The sequence below is a fragment of the Schistocerca americana genome, chromosome 7, assembly GCF_021461395.2.
Source record: "Schistocerca americana isolate TAMUIC-IGC-003095 chromosome 7, iqSchAmer2.1, whole genome shotgun sequence".
NCBI classification, from domain to species: Eukaryota; Metazoa; Arthropoda; class Insecta; order Orthoptera; family Acrididae; genus Schistocerca; species Schistocerca americana.
The window spans coordinates 553,254,047-553,274,889 of NC_060125.1; the positions used below are offsets into that span (position 1 = coordinate 553,254,047).

General features: G+C 40.7%; 1 protein-coding gene across 3 annotated transcripts in view; it reads right to left on the reverse strand.

Moving 5' to 3' along the window:
* Positions 1–1,798: 1,798 nt before the first annotated feature.
* Positions 1,799–20,843, reverse strand: part of LOC124621799 (zinc transporter 1) — a 338,684-nt gene continuing 319,639 nt past the window's right edge. For all 3 annotated transcript variants that reach the window (XM_047147236.1, XM_047147234.1, XM_047147235.1), the window contains exon 10: positions 1,799–2,569. In XM_047147236.1, the coding sequence (XP_047003192.1) occupies positions 2,309–2,569 (261 nt within the window). In that variant the 3' untranslated portion in view covers positions 1,799–2,308. The remainder of the gene's footprint in view (positions 2,570–20,843) is intronic.

A 20,843-nucleotide genomic window follows, 5' to 3' on the forward strand; every position in this document is an offset into this window, starting at 1 on the left:
TTGTTATGTTTCAAATGGACTGGACGTTGTCTTACAGCTTTCTGAACAGTGTTCTTCCCACCATTAATCATATTTACTCCACCACATTTATTTTCTGTGTAATCATTCACAGTTATGGTGTTATAAGAGTCGAAGGGCTTGAAAGGGAAGCAGTGGTTGGGAAGGGAATGAGACAGGGTTGTAGCATGTCCTCAATGTTATTCAATCTGTATATTGAGCAAGCAGTAAAGGAAACAAAAGAAAAATTTGGAGTAGGAATTAAAAGTCCAGAGAGAAGAAATAAAAACTTTACAGTTTGCTGATGACTTTGTAATTCTGTCAGAGACAGCAAAGGACTTGGAAGAACAGTTGAATGGAATGGACAGTGTCTTGAATGGAGGATGTAAGAGGAACATCAAGAAAAGCAAAACAAGGACTATGGAATGTAGTCTAATTAAATCAGGTGATGCTGAGGGAATAAGATTAGGAAATGAGACACAAAGCATTAGATGAATTTTGCTGTTTGGGCAGCAAAATAACTGATGATGGTTGAAGTAGAGAGGATATAAAATGTAGACTGGCAATGCCAAGGAAATCATTTCCAAAGAAGAGAAATTTGTTAACATCGAGTAAGATTTGAGTGTCAGGAAGTGTTTTTTGGAAGTATTTGTATGGAGTGTAACCATGTATGGAAGTGAAACATGGATGATGAACAATTTAGACAAGAAGATAACAGAGACTTTTGAAAAGTTTTGGTACAGAAGAACACTGAAGATTAGAGGAGTAGATTATGTAACTAATGAGGAGGTACTAAACAGAATTGGGGAGAAGAGGAATTTGTGGCACAACTTGACTGGAAGAAGGGATCCATTGATAGGACACATTCTGAGACATCAAGGAACCACCAATTTACTATTGGGGGAAAGTGTGGAGAGTAAAAATCATAGAGTGAGACCAAGAGATGAATACACTAACCAGATTCAGAAGGATGTTGGTTGTTGTAGTTACACAGAGATGAAGAACTTGCTCAGGATAGAGTAGTGTGGAGACCTACATCAAACCAGTCTTTGGACTGAAGGCCACAACAACAACAACAACAACAACAACAATCATTCACAATGCAGTTGACTGTTAACAGATGGGATTCATTATTTGTACGGAAAGTGGAATTTATAAAAAAAATTCAGAAAACAACTTCTCATAGACTCTGTTGATACAGCATTTACACTCTTGAATCTCAGATTATTACAATCAAGTAAACCTCTTTTCCTCATAATATTCCTTATTCTGCACTCTGCCAAAACACTTCCATTCAGCTTCACAATTCTACCGTGGCTCTTCATATAGTCATTGCATTGGCCACACGCTCTCTTTGGCACTAATGTCATTGACTATACATCACAATATGATTATGGCTCTTGGAACATGGAATGTCAGAACTCTTCTGGACTTAAATGATAACAGAGAGACTGAAGAGCAGATCTTCTCACCCTTGAACTAGCTAGATGAGATACAGACATTGCTACCGTAAGTGAAGCCAGACCATCGTGTGAAAGATGAATCAGTGACAAATTCTGGAAAGGAAAGGATGCAGGTAAATGCTGTGATGTAAGATTTGCAGAAAAAACAATAATACTGAAACAACATTGGTTAAACCCCTATTGCTGTCAATGAAAGAACTATAATTCTTCAAATTTATCTCACTGGAGATAGTTTAGTCACCCTCATCTCTGCCTATGCTTCCACAGTTTGGGGATACTGGGTGTAAGTGCAACTCTGAGATAAAGAGGTAGCACATTGTCTTATTTGTTTCTTTAAAATTTGTACAGTAATGACAATTACAACAATAACAATTACAATGTTGCAAACAGTCTTATAATAAAAAAAAAATCTCACAACATATACAAAAGCAACACTTTTTACAGTATCCATATTTATTTAATTTGTTTATAAAATAAATGAACTTTCTGGTTCATATGTACATACTAGTAAAATATATTTGTCAGTACACATCTTTGGCAAAAAAACCCACTATTTCATATGACACTCTACCAATATCTGGAGATCAAAATCTCTATTTTCTTTCACATTAGATCAGCCAAATTGCACACACACTTTCATTTGCCACAAACATTTAACACCACACATCAACACTGCTGTCTTAAAAGACATAAAGCTAAAGGTAACACAGGATGAACATTTTATCAGGAACATAGTTGTGTGAAAAATTTCTTTGGACTTGTTTGGCTGGTATTTGGGCCCAGGACTGTCAATAGCCTAGAGCAGAATCTTCACTTTTTCCCACTGAGGCATCAGTGAGAAGCTTTTGTCACAAACATTCCTTTTGTGGGTCTTCACTTTCATGTTTGTCACTATTCTGAGATAAGTCTTTAACCACTTCTGAAGTGAGAGAAGATTCATTTATAGTTGGCACTTGGGTTTCGTCTGCTGCAGAAACTTGTTCTTCTTCATCTGGTGTTTGCCTCCCAGCTGACTGACAAGCGTTATGCTCTTCGTCAGTTTCTGTTTTCTCTGAAATGTCATCAGAGGGAAGTGTTGTTGTACTCTCCGCGACACTGTGTGAGGAGATCTAAAAGAACAAAGATGACCAATGAATTGAAGATTAAATACTGTAATAAAGCTCTGTGTTAAGCTATATAGAGATGATCAATTCCCGTTTCATAGAATGACCACAAAGAATTCATTTAACTTTACACAGAACATTATCAGCTGTCGATAAACAAGTAACCTGTTACAAACTTCTGTGCCAAAATACGGAACTCCATTATGAACCTCAGATAGGAATGTGGAAATGAAACCAAGTAGTGTGCTTGTGAATTTTATACTTAACTTACACTTTTTCTTAACAACACAAATTTATCATTATGGAATAAATGTAAAAATCCCTGGGTCTCAAAGAGAGATCTGCAAGATGTTCTGTTATCAACTTTACACAGTATTCTTACTGACTTCACCTGTAGAGAAAATACTTTTTTGCCCATTGCCATGATAAGATTATGCCCTAAGGCAGTTTCATGTGAAGGTATGCTATTGATCTTCTCTGCAGGTCAGCACAATCCCACAGTCTCCTATGTGTAAAGCAGAAAGAATGAGCTTTCTAATTAACTTATCCTCATGTCGATGCCACCTCATTTAATTATATATCTGGATGACCAGGAACTTGGCACATGAAGCTCTATCTCTATCATACCTGTAAGTTAAATTGTTTTAAGAGTTAAACTGTTCACTGTCACCTTGTGAAAATAGCCTCGGCAACGACCCATACCAATGTTGGGCTGGTGCCTGATTTCGTGCAGCGTGATCAGCCCCAGTTGAACCACTCTGTCAGGAGGGTAAATATGGAGCTGGATCAGTTGCGTAGGGCGGCCACTCTGTCAGACATTGGATTGGTTCCTGTTGAGACTATTGATAGGGGGGATCTCACAAGGCCTGGCCTACATCTCAATAGGAAAGGGAAGGGTAAACTGGCAGGGTTGTTAGCGAAATCTATAAGGGGGGGGGGACACTAGTACTCATGGATGTAACTCTTTTTTAGGCTAATATCAGTGTCCAATGAGAAGTTCAGGCAGGCAGGTGCTAAAGAGGTCCAAAACTCACAAAATTCTCACAACAGGTAAGTAAATAATAATTTTACCATATTTAACCAAAATATTAGTGGATTAAAGAAAAAAGTAGATTCTCAGAAAAGTAAAGTAAAAAATAATGTTACCATTTTTCACCAAAATATTCCGGGATTGAAGAATAAAGTACATCTACATCTACATCTACATCCATACTCCGCAAGCCACCTGACGGTGTGTGGCGGAGGGTACCTTGAGTACCTCTATCGGTTCTCCCTTCTATTCCAGTCTCGTATTGTTCGTGGAAAGAAGGATTGTCGGTATGCCTCTGTGTGGGCTCTAATCTCTCTGATTTTATCCTCATGGTCTCTTCGCGAGATATACGTAGGAGGGAGCAATATACTGCTGGACTCTTCGGTGAAGGTATGTTCTCGAAACTTTGACAAAAGCCCGTACCGAGCTACTGAGCGTCTCTCCTGCAGAGTCTTCCACTAGAGTTTATCAATCATCTCCGTAACGCTTTCGCGATTACTAAATGATCCTGTAACGAAGCGCGCTGCTCTCCGTTGGATCTTCTCTATATCTTCTATCAACCCTATCTGGTACGGATCCCACACTGCTGAGCAGTATTCAAGCAGTGGGCAAACAAGCGTACTGTAACCTACTTCCTTTGTTTTCGGATTGCATTTCCTTAGGATTCTTCCAATGAATCTCAGTCTGGCATCTGCTTTACCGACGATCAACATTATATGATCATTCCATTTTAAATCACTCCTAATGCGTACTCCCAGATAATTTATGGTATTAACTGCTTCCAGTTCCTGACCTGCTATTTTGTAGCTAAATGATACAGGATCTATCTTTCTGCGTATTCGCAGCACATTACACTTGTCTACATTGAGATTCAATTGCCATTCCCTGCACCATGCGTCAATTCGCTGCAGATCCTCCTGCATTTCAGTACAATTTTCCATTGTTACAACCTCTCGATACACCACAGCATCATCTGCAAAAAGCCTCAGTGAACTTCCGATGTCATCCACAAGGTCATTTATGTATATTGTGAATAGCAACAGTCCTATGACACTCCCCTGCGGCACACCTGAAATCACTCTCACTTCGGAAGACTTCTCTCCATTGAGAATGACATGCTGCGTCCTGTTATCTAGGAACTCCTCAATCCAATCACACAAGTGGTCTGATAGTCCATATGCTCTTACTTTGTTCATTAAACGACTGGGGGGAACTGTATTGAACGCCTTGCGGAAGTCAAGAAACACGGCATCTACCTGTGAACCCGTGTCTATGGCCCTCTGAGTCTCGTGGACGAATAGCGCGAGCTGGGTTTCACATCACCGTCTTTTTCGAAACCCATGCTGATTCCTACAGAGTAGATTTCTTGTCTCCAGAAAAGTCATTATACTCGAACATAATACGTGTTCCAAAATTCTACAACTGATCGACGTTAGAGATATAGGTCTATAGTTCTGCACATCTGCTCGACATCCCTTCTTGAAAACGGGGATGACTTGTGCCCTTTTCCAATCCTTTGGAACGCTACGCTCTTCTAGAGACCTACGGTACACCGCTGCAAGAAGGGGGGCAAGTTCCTTTGGGTACTCTGTGTAAAATTGAACTGGTATCCCATCAGGTCCAGAGGCCTTTCCTCTTTTGAGCGATTTTAATTGTTTCTCTATCCCTCTGTCGTCTATTTCGATATCTACCATTTTGTCATCTGTGCGACAATCTAGAGAAGGAACTACAGTGCAATCTTCCTCTGTGAAACAACTTTGGAAAAAGACATTTAGTATTTCGGCCTTTAGTCTGTTATCCTCTGTTTCAGTACCATTTTGGTCACAGAGTGTCTGGACATTTTGTTTTGATTCACCTACCGCTTTGACATAAGACCAAAATTTCTTAGGATTTTCTGCCAAGTCAGTACATAGAACTTTACCTTCGAATTCATGGAACGCCTCTCGCATAGCCCTCCTCACACTACATTTCGCTTTGCGTAATTTTTGTTTGTCTGCAAGGCTTTGGCTATGTTTATGTTTGCTGTGAAGTTCCCTTTGCTTCCGCAGCAGTTTTCTAACTCGGTTGTTGTACCACGGTGGCTCTTTTCCATCGCTTACGATCTTGCTTGGCACATACTCATCTAACGCATTATGTATGACGGTTTTGAACTTTGTCCACTGATCCTCAACACTATCTGTACTTGAGACAAAACTTTTGTGTTGAGCCAACAGGTACTCTGAAATCTGCTTTTTGTCACTTTTTCTAAACAGAAAAATCTTCCTACCCTTTTTAATATTCCTATTTACGGCTGAAATCATCGATGCCGTAACCGCTTTATGATCGCGGATTCCCTGTTCTGCGTTAACTTTTTCAAATAGTTCGGGTCTGTTTGTCACCAGAAGGTCTAATATGTTATCGCCACGAGTCGGTTCTCTGTTTAACTGCTCAAGGTAGTTTTCAGATAAAGCACTTAAAAAAATTTCACTGCATTCTTTGTCCCTGCCACCCGTTATAAACGTCTTAGTCTCCATGTCTATATCCGGCAAATTAAAATCTCCACCCACAACTATAACATGGTGGGGAAATCTACTCGAAATATTTTCCAAATTATCCTTCAGGTGCTCAGCCACAACAGCTGCTGAGCCAGGAGGCCTATAGAGACATCCAATTACCATGTCTGAGCCTGCTTTAACCGTGACCTTCACCCAAATCATTTCACATTTCGGATCTCCATCCATTTCCTTCGATACTATTGCACTTCTTATCACTGTAAACACGCCTCCCCCTTCACTGTCCAGCCTGTCTCTGCGGTATACATTCCAATCTGAGTTTAGGATTTCATTACTATTTACGTCTGGTTTCAGCCAACTTTCTGTCCCTAGTACTATATGAGTTCCTGGTTTGTTTAGATCACATTGAATCTGATAATTTAATAGATATACTATACCTGTCTGAGCATCACATTGTGTCTGATATGGAGAAGGTAAATATCAGTGGTTATAAACTAGCTACGCGTATGAGTAGAGAGAATAAGGTGGGAGGAGGAGTTGCCATATATGTCAAAAGTTATCATTGTGTAGAAAGCTTAGATACAACAAAGCTTTGCCTTGAGCAACATATAGAAGCATGTGCCTGTCAACTTAAACTGAAGGAGGGCTCCTTTATAACTGTAACAGTACATAGGTCCCCTTCAGGAAACTTTCATTTATTCCTTGAAAACTTGGATGCCTTGTTGTGCTATCTGTAAGATAGGGGAAAGCAAATTATTATTTGTGGGGACTTGAATGTTGATTCACTGAAAGAGTGTAATAGGAAGAATGACCTGGAAGTCTTGCTCGGTTCTTTCAATTTGACATCTGTCATTAATTTTCCTACTCGGATAGTAAAGGACAGCAGCACATTGATAGATAACACTTTTATTGACCAAGATAGGTTTAAAAACATAAATTCTTGTCCTGTTGAGAATGGGCTTTCTGATCGTGGTGCTCAGCTAGTTACAGTATATGACATAGCTCCATTCAGTAATTCAAAACTACCCTCCAAAGTTGTGCGTTCAATTAATGAGTCAACAATTAGAAATTTCAGAGAAAATCTTCAGCAGCTAGACTGGGATGAGGTATACAAGGAACCCGATGCTAATTTAAAATATAACTTGTTTCATGATACACTTGTAAGAGAATTTGAAAACTGTTTCCCCAAGAAAGTAGTTAAATATAATTATAAGAAATCATGCATAAAACCTTGGCTTACTAAAGGAATAAAAATATCTTGTAACCCCAAAAGGGAACTGTATCTAACAACAAGAAAGAGTAATGACCCAGATACAGCCAAATATTATAAAAACTACTGTGCTACATTAAGAAAGGTTATTAAAAAGTCCAAAAGCATGTGGATCATGTCTGAGATTAATACCTCTGATAGCAAAATCAAAACAATTTGGAATATTATTACAAGGGAGACAGGGCAACCAAGAGTACAGGATGACGGAATCACCATCAAAGTGAATGTAAACTTGATAAACAACAATCTGGAAGTCGAAAACATTTTGAATAATCATTTTTTAAATGTTGTAGAGAAAATAGGATCTAAATGTTCATTAGAAGAAGCAAGGCAGTTAATGGAAGAGGCCTTACCCACACCATTTGATACAATAGAAATTCCACCCACCTCTCCTCCTGAAATGAGGCAGATAATAAACACTCTCAAGAATAAAAGCTCACATGGAATTGATCGCATTTCCAGCAAGATAATAAAAGCTTGTTCCCAAGAAATAAGTGGAATTCTTAGCTACATATGTAATAGCTCTCTGAAGCAGGGTATTTTTCCAGATAGACTGAAGTATGCCATTGTTAAACCACTGCATAAAAAAGGGGATACGTCTGATGTCAACAACTACCGCCCAATTTCTCTTCAGCAGCTAGACTGTTGAAAAAGTAATGCATTGTAGAGTAGCTTCACACCTTTGTAAAAATAATGTTTTAACAAAATGTCAGTTTGGTTTCCAGAAGGGTTTTTCAATGGAAAATGCTATATATACTTTCACTAATGAAATATTAAATGCTCTGAGTAACCGGAAGTCACCTACTGGGATTTTTTTGTGATCTATCAAAGGCTTTTGATTGTTTAAATCATGGAATACTTCTAGATAAGCTCAAGTACTGTGGTATAAATGGGTCAGCGCTCAAATGGTTTAAATCATACCTAACTGGAAGAGTGCAGAAAGTTGAAATAAGCAGTTCACATAATATGCAAAAAAACTGGTGATTTCTCAAATTGGGGAACAATCAAGAATGGGGTGCCACAAGGTTCGGTCTTGGGTCCTCTGCTGTTCTTAATATATATTAATGACTTGCCATTCTATATTCACGAAGATGCAAAGCTGATACTTTTTGCCGATGATACAAGTATAGCTATCACACCCAACAAACAAGAATTAACTGGTGAAATTGTAAACGATGTTTTTCAGAAAATCGTTAAGAGGTTCTCTGCAAATGAGCTCTCATTAAACTTTGACAAAACACGGTATATACGGTTCCACACAATAAATGGAATGACACCATTAATAAAAATAGACTTCGATCAGAAATCGGTAGCTAAGGTAGAATATTCAAAATTTCTAGGTGTCTGCATTGACGAGGGGTTGAACTGGAAAAAAAAAAAACACAGAGGATTTGCTGAAACGTTTGAGTTGAGCTACTTATGCTATTAGGGTCACTGCAAATTTTGGTGATATACATCTGAGTAAATTAGCTTACCATGCCTATTTTCATTCTCTGCTTTCGTATGGCATCATATTCTAGGGTAACTCATCAATGAGTAAAAGAGTGTTCATTGCACAAAAGCGTGTAATCAGATTAATTGCTGGAGCTCATCCAAGATTATCCTGCAGACACTTATTTAAAGAGCTAGAGATCTTCACTGTAGCCTCACAATATATATATGCACTTATGAAATTAACAATCCAAACGAATTCAAAAGTAATAGCAGTGTACATGGCTACAACACTAGGAGAAAGGATGATCTTCACAACTCAAGGTTAAATCTAACTTTGGCTCAGAAGGGGGTAAATTATGCTGCCACAAAAGTCTTTGTTCACTTACCTAATAGCATCAGAAGTCTGACAGATAGCCATATAGCATTTAAAAGGAAATTAAAAGAATTTCTTAATGGCAACTCCTTCTACTCATTAGATGAATTTTTGTATATAGTAAGTGTGTAATTTCCCCGACCCCCACCAAAAATTAAAAATAGTAACGGTCATTTAATATTTTGTGTAATGTGTAATGAACATGATAAAATCGCGCCATGAAAGTACGAATATGTCTGAGAATTGGACGGAAGTGAAGTACAAAAGACACAAACAGATAATACAAGATACAGAAAACGGTGAAAGAAACATAAACGTAGTGAGCGAAAATTACATTCAAGCTCTTTCGACTACGGATTGTGACAGTGTTGTTAACAGTTCGAGTGTACCATGTGGAACACCAAACAACTTTGTGAATGAGGTAAAACATGGAATATTTCAAAGGCAGTTAAGTAAAAGATCATATGTGAAAGTGCTCATGAAAAATCTTAAACCGTTAAGCTGTTCTACTGAGACAATATCGACGTGTGTTAACAAAAAAGACATAATAAATAGTGCCAAACAAGACTTCGCTTACTGCAAAGGTAGACAGAAAACAGGTAGTCTTGGAACAGCAAGTACTAGTAAAATTGAACTGTATGCCAACAGCCAAGGACGAAACATAGGCACTGAATTTCGGCGTACAAGCAGTTGGAATTTTAATTTTAACTGTACAATAAAACCAGGAGCAAAATTCAGTGCTGCTACATCAATGAGTCAAGAAAAAATTTCCTCATTGAGCAAAAAGGACTTTTCCATCTTCCTGGCAGGATCAAATGATGTCGCTAGGAACGTAAAAAACGATCTCTTAATCTCACTAAAAAGAAAACTGTATGAGCTGAGAGGAACAAATGGTATTGTTTTTTCAGTGCCACATCATTACGACTTGATAGAACGTTCCTGTGCAAATAAAGAAATTGAAACTGCAAATAAAGAGATGCAAAATATTTGCAAGAGGTTTGATAATGTAACGTTTGTGAACATCAGCAATTTAGGGAAAAGAATTCATACAACACAAGGTTCTCATCTAAATGTACTTGGAAAAAACTTAATAGTAACAAAAATTTTAGAACTAGTAAATAAAATCTCAAATGTGCAGTGTGATGATAGAAAAGTCATACCTCTCATGGACAGGAAGTGTGTGTTACCTGGAGACACAAATGTGAAATCTGCTGTCGGTGAAGCTACACCTCTCCAAGACAAATGTGAAATTTTATTAATGCAAGTGAACACTCCAAAAGTTAACAATTCACAGAGAGGCACAGCAGTTGTGGAACAACAAACACCAGAAATAAGTGAAACAACAGCAGCACCATCATTATCATCAGAAGCAACAGCAACAAGAACAGCAGCAGCAGTAGCAGAACCAATGACAACTATAGCAGCAACACAGCAATGCTTAAGGAGGAGCCAAAGGAAAAATACATCTGTGTCATTCAGTGATAATTTTTTATGGTTTCAAGCCAAGAAGAAAATAAAAATGTGAAAAACCAGCCTGCTAACTCACAGATAAGTCACAACAACATCCTATTTTTAAACATTCAAGGTCTTGAAAGTAAAGTTGAAATTCTGGAGGAGTCATTGCCACAGAATAAGTTTTCTTTCTTATGTCTATCAAAACATTGGCTTAAAACAGAACAAATACAATACTATGTACCAGAAGGTTATAAATATGGAAACAGTTTTTGCAGGTCTCAGTACCGTAATGGTGGTACTGTTATCTATGTTTCAAATGAAATAGAGTGTAGAGCACTAGATCTTAGTTGGGCATGTGTAGAGAAACACTTTGAAATTACTGGGATCATATGTGATATAATGAAACTTATCATAGTATGTATTTACCATTCCCCTCATGCAGATGATAAAACTTTTTTAGATAATTTAGACAGTGTACTCTGCTACATGACGAAATGGAAACAGTATGTAACTGTAATTGGGGGAGACTTTTAATTCAAGCTTTGATGTAACATGTAACAAAGCCAGTGTAAATAATGTGATTCCTGAGTTTCTCCCGGCGTATTTGATAGTCAAAATATCCACGGGTGTGCTGCCGGTCTATAGTGTCCAACGGGCACAATATTTCGGCGATCATACATGTCGCCATCATCAGGTGAACTGACGGACTGAGCTCCTGTGAACGTGCCGGCACGGAGATCCGTACGCTATGGCTGCTCAGAGGGAACTGGGTTCGGTCGCGGCGGCGGCCGATTTAAATACCCTCCGCCCGCGGCGCGCTCCCTCCGCCGTCCGCGCCCCACGCCACGGTCGCGCGGTGGAACAGATTGCGACGGCGTCTGAGATGACGTCGGAGTGATGGCTCTGTCCGCCGTGGTCGTCACAACTATACGTTTGCTCGATTTACTCTTGATTAACCCGATCGCTGGTTCCCAAGCCTTGCTAAGATTATAGCCACAGTCACGGTTTATGAGGTCGTTATTGGTGCGAATTTCGATGGCCTCTCTAACAACGCTGTCCCAGTATCTCGACGTCTGTACCAGAATCCTCGTGCGGTCATATTCCATGGCGTGATTTTCCGACAAACAATGTTCAGCGACCGCCGACTTGCTCGGATACATCAGGCGAGTGTGCCTCTGGTGTTCACGGCATCGATCCTCGACGGTACGCATCGTCTGACCAATATACGACTTGCCACATTGACACGGAATCTGGTACACGCCGGCCTTCCTCAAACCGAGGTCATCTTTGGCGCTCCCCACCAGTGCACGAGTTTTATTTGGAGGACAAAACACAGTTCCGACCCGGTGTTTCTTCAGAATGCGAGCGATTTTCCCCAAGAGTGCGCCTGTGTATGGAATAAATGCAGTGCCCACCTCCTCCCTCGTGACTTCATCCATCTCAAGAGGTTGTGCCGCAGTGGTTGGGCGGAGAGCACGTTGAATCTGCCACTCTGAGTACCCATTTTTCCGAAATACAGTTCTCAGATGTTCCAATTCCTGGGGTAGACACTCTGCGTCAGAGATAGTGCGCGCCCTATGTACTAGAGTTTTAAGTACCCCATTCCTCTGTGAAGGGTGGTGGCAGCTGTCTGCGTGCAAATACAGATCAGTGTGCGTAGTCTTCCGATACACCCCATGACCTAGGGTGCCGTCAGCCCTTCCCTTGACCAAGACGTCGAGGAAAGGTAATTTACCCTCCGTTTCAGTCTCCATAGTGAATTTGATGTTGGGGTGTATGGAGTTTAGATGCGTGAGGAAGTCAAGGAGTTTATCCATACCATGTGGCCAGATGACGAACGTGTCGTCCACGTAACGGAAAAAGCAAGTAGGTTTCCATACGGATGACGACAGGGCTTCCTCCTCGAAGTTCTCCATGTACAAATTCGCTACCACCGGTGAGAGTGGGCTACCTTGGCGACTCCCTCCGTTTGTTCGTAGTATTCTCCATTAAAAAGAAAATACGTGGAAGTCAAGACATGCCTAAAAAGTTCAGTGGTCTTCTCGTCAAACTTCTGACTAATCAAATCTAGTGACTCTCGCAGGGGTACCCTCGTAAACAAGGAAACGACGTCAAAACTCACCATGATATCTGACTCATCCAACCTGAAGCTGTCAAGGCGTTTAACAAAATCCACGGAATTACGGATGTGATGAGGGCATTTACCCACATAAGGACTTAATATTCCCGTCAGGTATTTGGCCAGCAAATATGTAGGTGCCCTGATGTTGCTGACAATGGGGCGTAATGGTATCCCCTCTTTGTGAACCTTGGGGAGTCCATATAGTCTAGGCGGTACCGGACCTTGGGGTAACAATTTCTTAGCGTCACCCTCCGGTAAATCTGCGTCCTTGAGAAGCGCCCTCGTCTTGTTCTCCACCTTCTTTGTAGGGTCAACGCTGATCTTCCGGTAGGAATCGTCATTTAGCAGGCTCTGCATCTTATCAGTGTAGTCCTTATGGGAGACAACAACTGTAGCATTGACTTTGTCAGCCGGTAAGACAACAATTTCAGAGCGCTCCCTCAGATCACGAATGGCCGCCCTCTCTTTACTGCTGATATTTGACTTCATCGGCTTGGATTTCGTCAACGCACGACAAGTTTCACGACGTATTTCCTCAGCTGATTCTGGCGGAAGTCGAGCTGCAACCTGTTCAACAGCACTAACAATTTCTGCGACTGGAGTGAACTTGGGGGTGGGAGCGAAGTTGAGACCTTTCTGCAAAACCGAGACTGCATCATCACTCAACACCATGCCACTCAAATTGATGACAGTCTTGCACGGAACCTGCAGAGATGGTTTGTCAAGGAGACGTGAGAACTTAGCTGTTTGACGTCCCGTAGCCTTCTTATGGGCGGAATCAGCTGACACCCAGGTGACACCATCAATCCAATCCCAGGAACAAGAAGTAAACTTACTAGCCAGTTGCAAATGTAGTTTGAGTAATTCCTGTGAGATAAACTCAAGGCTCCGGCGGGTGAATTGCACTCTCTCACGTACCAATGCGAGGCTGGTTCGTTTCTTGATTCTCTTAGCTGCTGCAGAATCGATGTGATGCATGACCTTAGCAAAATTTGGAACAACATTCTCGGAACGACATCTCTTTAGAAAGGCAAGAGTACTTAGCAAACGACATCTACGGTGGCGCAACTTTTCAAATTTCTTCATGCTGCGATACATCTCCTCCCCGTAAAGGTGTATGATGTGATTCTTGAGTTTCTCCCGGCGTATTTGATAGTCAAAATATCCACGGGTGTGCTGCCGGTCTATAGCGTCCAACGGGCACAATATTTCGGCGATCATACATGTCGCCATCATCAGGTGAACTGAAGGACTGAGCTCCTGTGAACGTGCCGGCACGGAGATCCGTACGCTATGGCTGCTCAGAGGGAACTGGGTTCGGTCGCGGCGGCGGCCGATTTAAATACCCTCCGCCCGCGGCGCGCTCCCTCCGCCGTCCGCGCCCCACGCCACGGTCGCGCGGTGGAACAGATTGCGACGGCGTCTGAGATGACGTCGGAGTGATGGCTCTGTCCGCCGTGGTCGTCACAACTATACGTTTGCTCGATTTACTCTTGATTAACCCGATCGCTGGTTCCCAAGCCTTGCTAAGATTATAGCCACAGTCACGGTTTATGAGGTCGTTATTGGTGCGAATTTCAATGGCCTCTCTAACAACGCTGTCCCAGTATCTCGACGTCTGTACCAGAATCCTCGTGCGGTCATTTCCATGGCGTGATTTTCCGACAAACAATGTTCAGCGACCGCCGACTTGCTCGGATACATCAGGCGAGTGTGCCTCTGGTGTTCACGGCATCGATCCTCGACGGTAGGCATCGTCTGACCAATATACGACTTGCCACATTGACACGGAATCTGGTACACGCCGGCCTTCCTCAAACCGAGTTTTATTTGGAGGACAAAACACAGTTCCGACCCGGTGTTTCTTCAGAATGCGAGCGATTTTCCCCAAGAGTGCGCCTGTGTATGGAATAAATGCAGTGCCCACCTCCTCGAATTTGTACATGGAGAACTTCGAGGAGGAAGCCCTGTCGTCATCCGTATGGAAACCTACTTGCTTTTTCCGTTACGTGGACGACACGTTCGTCATCTGGCCACATGGTATGGATAAACTCCTTGACTTCCTCACACATCTAAACTCCATACACCCCAACATCAAATTCACTATGGAGACTGAAACGGAGGGTAAATTACCTTTCCTCGACGTCTTGGTCAAGAGAAGGGCTGACGGCACCCTAGGTCATGGGGTGTATCGGAAGACTACGCACACTGATCTGTATTTGCACGCAGACAGCTGCCACCACCCTTCACAGAGGAATGGGGTACTTAAAACTCTAGTACATAGGGCGCGCACTATCTCTGACGCAGAGAGTCTACCCCAGGAATTGGAACATCTGAGAACTGTATTTCGGAAAAATGGGTACTCAGAGTGGCAGATTCAACGTGCTCTCCGCTCAACCACTGCGGCACAACCTCTTGAGATGGATGAAGTCACGAGGGAGGAGGTGGGCACTGCATTTATTCCATACACAGGCGCACTCTCGGGGAAAATCGCTCGCATTCTGAAGAAACACCGGGTCGGAACTGTGTTTTGTCCTCCAAATAAAACTCGTGCACTGGTGGGGAGCGCCAAAGATGACCTCGGTTTGAGGAAGGCCGGCGTGTACCAGAGTCCGTGTCAATGTGGCAAGTCGTATATTGGTCAGACGATGCGTACCGTCGAGGATCGATGCCGTGAACACCAGAGGCACACTCGCCTGATGTATCCGAGCAAGTCGGCGGTCGCTGAACATTGTTTGTCGGAAAATCACGCCATGGAATATGACCGCACGAGGATTCTGGTACAGACGTCGAGATACTGGGACAGCGTTGTTAGAGAGGCCATCGAAATTCGCACCAATAACGACCTCATAAACCGTGACTGTGGCTATAATCTTAGCAAGGCTTGGGAACCAGCGATCGGGTTAATCAAGAGTAAATCGAGCAAACGTATAGTTGTGACGACCACGGCGGACAGAGCCATCACTCCGACGTCATCTCAGACGCCGTCGCAATCTGTTCCACCGCGCGACCGTGGCGTGGGGCGCGGACGGCGGAGGGAGCGCGCCGCGGGCGGAGGGTATTTAAATCGGCCGCCGCCGCGACCGAACCCAGTTCCCTCTGAGCAGCCATAGCGTACGGATCTCCGTGCCGGCACGTTCACAGGAGCTCAGTCCGTCAGTTCACCTGATGATGGCGACATGTATGATCGCCGAAATATTGTGCCCGTTGGACACTATAGACCGGCAGCACACCCGTGGATATTTTGACCAGTGTAAATAAGTTACTGAATATGCTAAGGCAGCACAACTTCCATCATGTAAATTCAGAACCAACAAGATTACAAGCATGCTTGGATAATGCTTTTGTCAACTGTGTTCGTGATATGTACTCCGCCAAGGTAAAGGAATTTGTTTTCTCAGACCACTCCATGTTAAAAGTAGAGTTAAGACATTTTATAAAAGGGGATGAGAGCAAGGCTGCACAAAAGTTAACAAAAGCCAATACCTTGATATTAAAAAAACACAATCTCATAAAACTAACACACCAGCCGAGCATAACAAACTGGGACAAATTATTTCAAAACTGTGATTCCAGTGCCCAAACAGTTTATGAAACTTTCCACAATTACTTAACAGGCACTTTAAAAGCCCATATTGTTCAAAAGAAATATCATAAAACAAGAAAGGGTAAATTGTGGTACACCAAAGAACTGGAGAATCTAAAAAAATAAGCTACTGGTGTTGAAGCGCCTTGCCAAAGTAAACAATTCTAATGAAATTAAGAATCTCAAAAAAGCCACTAAGAAACTGTATAAGAAAGAGTTACAATTGGCAAAACAAAGATACAACACAAATATCATAAAAAATAGTAAAAACCAATGCAAAACAGCCTGTTCAGTAATTAATACTGTTAAAGGTGAAGTCAAAAACTTTGACAAGACAGTCCCAATACCAACAGATACATTCAATAAATATTTTGTAAACTGTGCTGATGATATCAAAAAGTTGATCAGTAAACCCAATGTAACATGTATAGATTATCTTAAGAGAGTAAACCTAAATCATAATAGAATCAGATCATGATTGAAACACTTTAAAGAGGTACGCCAACATGAAGTTCTTAAAATAATCAAAGAAATGAAAAATTCATACAGTACTGATATTTTTAATATGTCAAACACACTGTTGAAAGAAATCATACATTACATTGCAGCGCCATTAACATATTCTATAAACCTGTGTCTCATAGAAGGGGTTTTTCCTGATCCTCTCAAACTATCCAAGGTAACTCCAGTCTTTAAGAAGGGTATCAAATCAGATCCTGCAAACTACAGACCAATTTCATTCATTCCAGTACTAGGAAAAGTCTTTGAAGGCATAATATATCAGCAGATGTATGAGTACCTAGAACTAAATGGTATGTTAAGTGCATCACAGTTTGGTTACAGAAAAGGAAGGTCAGCTATACATGCTATAGAGCATGTTGACTGGAATACTCTCTTTCAAATTCTGAAGGTGGCAGGGGTAAAATACAGGGAGCGAAAGGCTATTTACAATTTGTATAGAAACCAAATGGCAGTTACAAGAGTTGAGGGGCATGAAAGGGAAGCAGTGGTTAGGAAGGGAGTGAGACAAGGTTGTAGCCTCTCCCCAATGTTATTCAATCTGTATATTGAGCAAGCAGTGAAGGAAACAAAAGAAAAATTCGGAGTAGGTATTAAAATCCATGGAGAAGAAATAAAAACTTTGAGGTTCGCCGATGACATTGTAATTCTGTCAGAGCATTAACATTTTAGCAGCATTCGAGGACCATGCTCACACACAGATCTGAGCAAAGTTTTTGACTGTGTTGACCACTCACTTTTGCTCTCTAAACTTGAGTACTATGGAATGTGTGATAAAAGTTTAAAACTCATCAAATCATACCTCAATAAAAGGAAACAGGTGGTGAGTTCAGGAAGTTATCTGTGAAACACACTCGAGGTTCAACATGGAGTGCCACAGGGATCTAAATTGGGACCACTTCTTTTCCTTTTACGCATAAATGACTTACCAGGAAATATAGATGAAAAGACATATATGTATGCAGACGATACAACTTTTCTATCTGTAAACCATGTACTTGATAACCTTGTAAGTGATATGAAATTGGCAAAAGAAAATGCAACATCATGGTTTAATGCAAATTGTCTACTATTAAATGAGGAAAAGACCCAGAATATGTGGTTCAGCCTATCAAAGACTACAAAAATAGAAAAACAAAAGGCAAAGTTTTTAGGTATCATACTTGACAACAGTCTAAGATGGAACTCTCATGTTGATCACATAGAGGTTAGCTTGTCAAGAGTTATATATTTGTTGAAGAGACTTATGTGTTGTGCGACACTTGAGTACGTAAGGACAGTGTACTTTGCCTTTTTTCAATCTGTTTTAAGGTATGGGTTAATACTCAGGGGAAACAGCAGAAAAATAAATGAAATTATGGTGATCCAGAAGAAAGCAGTCAGAGTAATGGCTAAGGTAGATAACAGAACGGTCCGCAGCTCGTGGTCGTGCGGTAGTGTTCTCGCTTCCCACGCCCGGGTTCCCGGGTTCGATTCCCGGCGGGGTCAGGGATTTTCTCTGCCTCGTGATGACTGGGTGTTGTGTGCTGTCCTTAGGTTAGTTAGGTTTAAGTAGTTCTAAGTTCTAGGGGACTGATGACCATAGATGTTAAGTCCCATAGTGCTCAGAGGCATTTGAACCATTTTTTAGATAACAGAACAAATTGTAAACCATTGTTCATTAAATATAGAATTTTAACAGTTATTAATTTATATATTCTTGACAATGTTAACTACGTACTTGCTGAACTACCTAATTTAAGTGTAACAAATCAGAGGCATGACTACTATACAAGAACCTGTACTTCTCTGCTGTTACCACAAAATAGATTAGCTAAAACAAACAATAGTTCTAAGTATATGGCAATTAAAATATATAACAAATTGTCTAAAAATGCATCAATCAAGCCTGACAAATTATTTAAAGAAAATGTACATAAATTCTTGTTAACTAATCCATTCTATTCATTAGAAGAATTTTTAGAAATGCCCAATATCAACTTAAATATGTAAAAATTTATTTTGTAAAATTAATAGGCTAAGTGAACTGATGAAGTCTATTGCATGTAATAATGCTGAATGACCAATAAATAATCTGAATCTGAATCTGTATAAGCACCTTTTATTAACCTGACATGTTCCACATCATTGCGAAGTGTCGTATTCATGATCTATGGAACAAGTACTAATCTAATCTAATCTGTGAATTAGCTGTAAACTTGTTACCATATTCTTGTGGGTGTCTCTAACATGGCCGTGTTTGAGTTCTTTATCAAAGTACTTGTGCAACCATCATAACAAATTAGTTTTTGAAGAAAGTATGAATTAATGATGTAGAATGCAGATCGTTTAGGCTGATCAAGATGGAGTGGAACTAGCACTGAACCTTGTGGATATATCATTATTAATGTTTCTCCCACTTCAACTCTAGTCATGTCCTGTTGTGTAATCTGTTAATATGACATCATCCATGCAAGATGAATGGCATTAATGCCTTAATATTTTAGTAGCCCTACTAGAGTTATGTTGTTGTTGTTGTTGTTGGTGGTGGTGGTGGTGATGATGGTGGACTTCAGTCCAGAGACTGGTTTGATGCAGCCTTCCATGCTACTCTATCCTGTGCAAGCCTCTTCATCTCCGAATAACTACTGAAACCTACATTCTTCTGAATCTGCTTAGCATATTCATCTCTTGGTCTCCCTCTATGATTTTTAACCTTCACACTTCCCTCCAGTACTATATTGGTGATCCCTTGATGCCTCAGAATGTGTCCTGGCAACCGATCCCTTCTTCTAGTCAAGTTGTGTTCAACAAATTCCTCTTCCCCTCAATTCTGTTCAGTACCTCACCAGAAATTGCCGGCAGAGTGATTTTCTTTTCTAATTGTATCCACAAAGAGTTTATGAGGTTTCAGGTTGCAGTCTATGTAGAGAAGCCATTTACAAAACTAAAACTTGGTAATGTAGGTAGTAGGATGACATTTCTACAATTAGAAGCCACTCCTTTATCTCTACTTATGTAAATGAGTGTTACTACCACGTACTTAAGTCTTTCAGGAATTTTATCTCTACTCATCATGTTCATTCAGCTGAGAAGCTACTCTTTAACAATAAGGCAAGCTGGAAGAAGCATGTGAATTACATTAAAAGTGCCACCATGAAAAGTTTATTTTTTTGTATGACCAGCTAGTATGGTACTTTACTCAGTATGATGCATGGTTTCAAATTAATAGACTTAGGACAGTATTTTCGCAACAGTTCAGTTTTGCAAAGTAGTATATGATCCAGCTTTAGGAGTATTCAGAAGAAATGCTGCTGGATTTGAAGTGAGATCAGTCATCACTGACTGTAAAAATGGGTGGTGAACTCTGTGTACGTGTAGATAATGTGTGTGAAAAATTGGAAGCAGCTCATGATAAGGAAAATCTGACATCTTCTCCTTGGTTTTATCCATCTGCTCATTCACAAGTAACAAGAAATTAGATTTCAGATCTCTTATGCCTGTCACAAAGTTTCCTGAAATGAGGGAGCATTGACTGACGTAACATCCACTCGACATCATCAACAGATGACTTTTTGTGTCTTCATTTCATTTCTTTTTTTTTCCATTTCAGTAAGTTTTCCATTTTGAGCTTTGGCCTGTATCATCAGCATACAAAAAAGATAAACCTAGGGCAGCTGTGTACTCTGCATAGCAGGCTACAGCAGGTAGCAACAGCCTTGCATGTGGCACATAGCAGCCAACCTCATCACAGATAATCTCCAACGTATCTTATTTATTTACTCAAGAATGGAACAAGGTATCACTCTCCCTCCACCCTTAAAAGCAATTCTGATATATTAGCTATATTTTGAATGTAGTACTCTGTGACCTGAAGCCTACCAGTAGTGAACCGGCCAGTGACTTCAACTTCAGTGCGAACTTCTTAGAAAATACCAAGTGATTTACTTAATTGCAAACTACTATAATAACTAGGCACAATAATGAAAAGAAATCCAGTACATTATCAAGATGTTATGC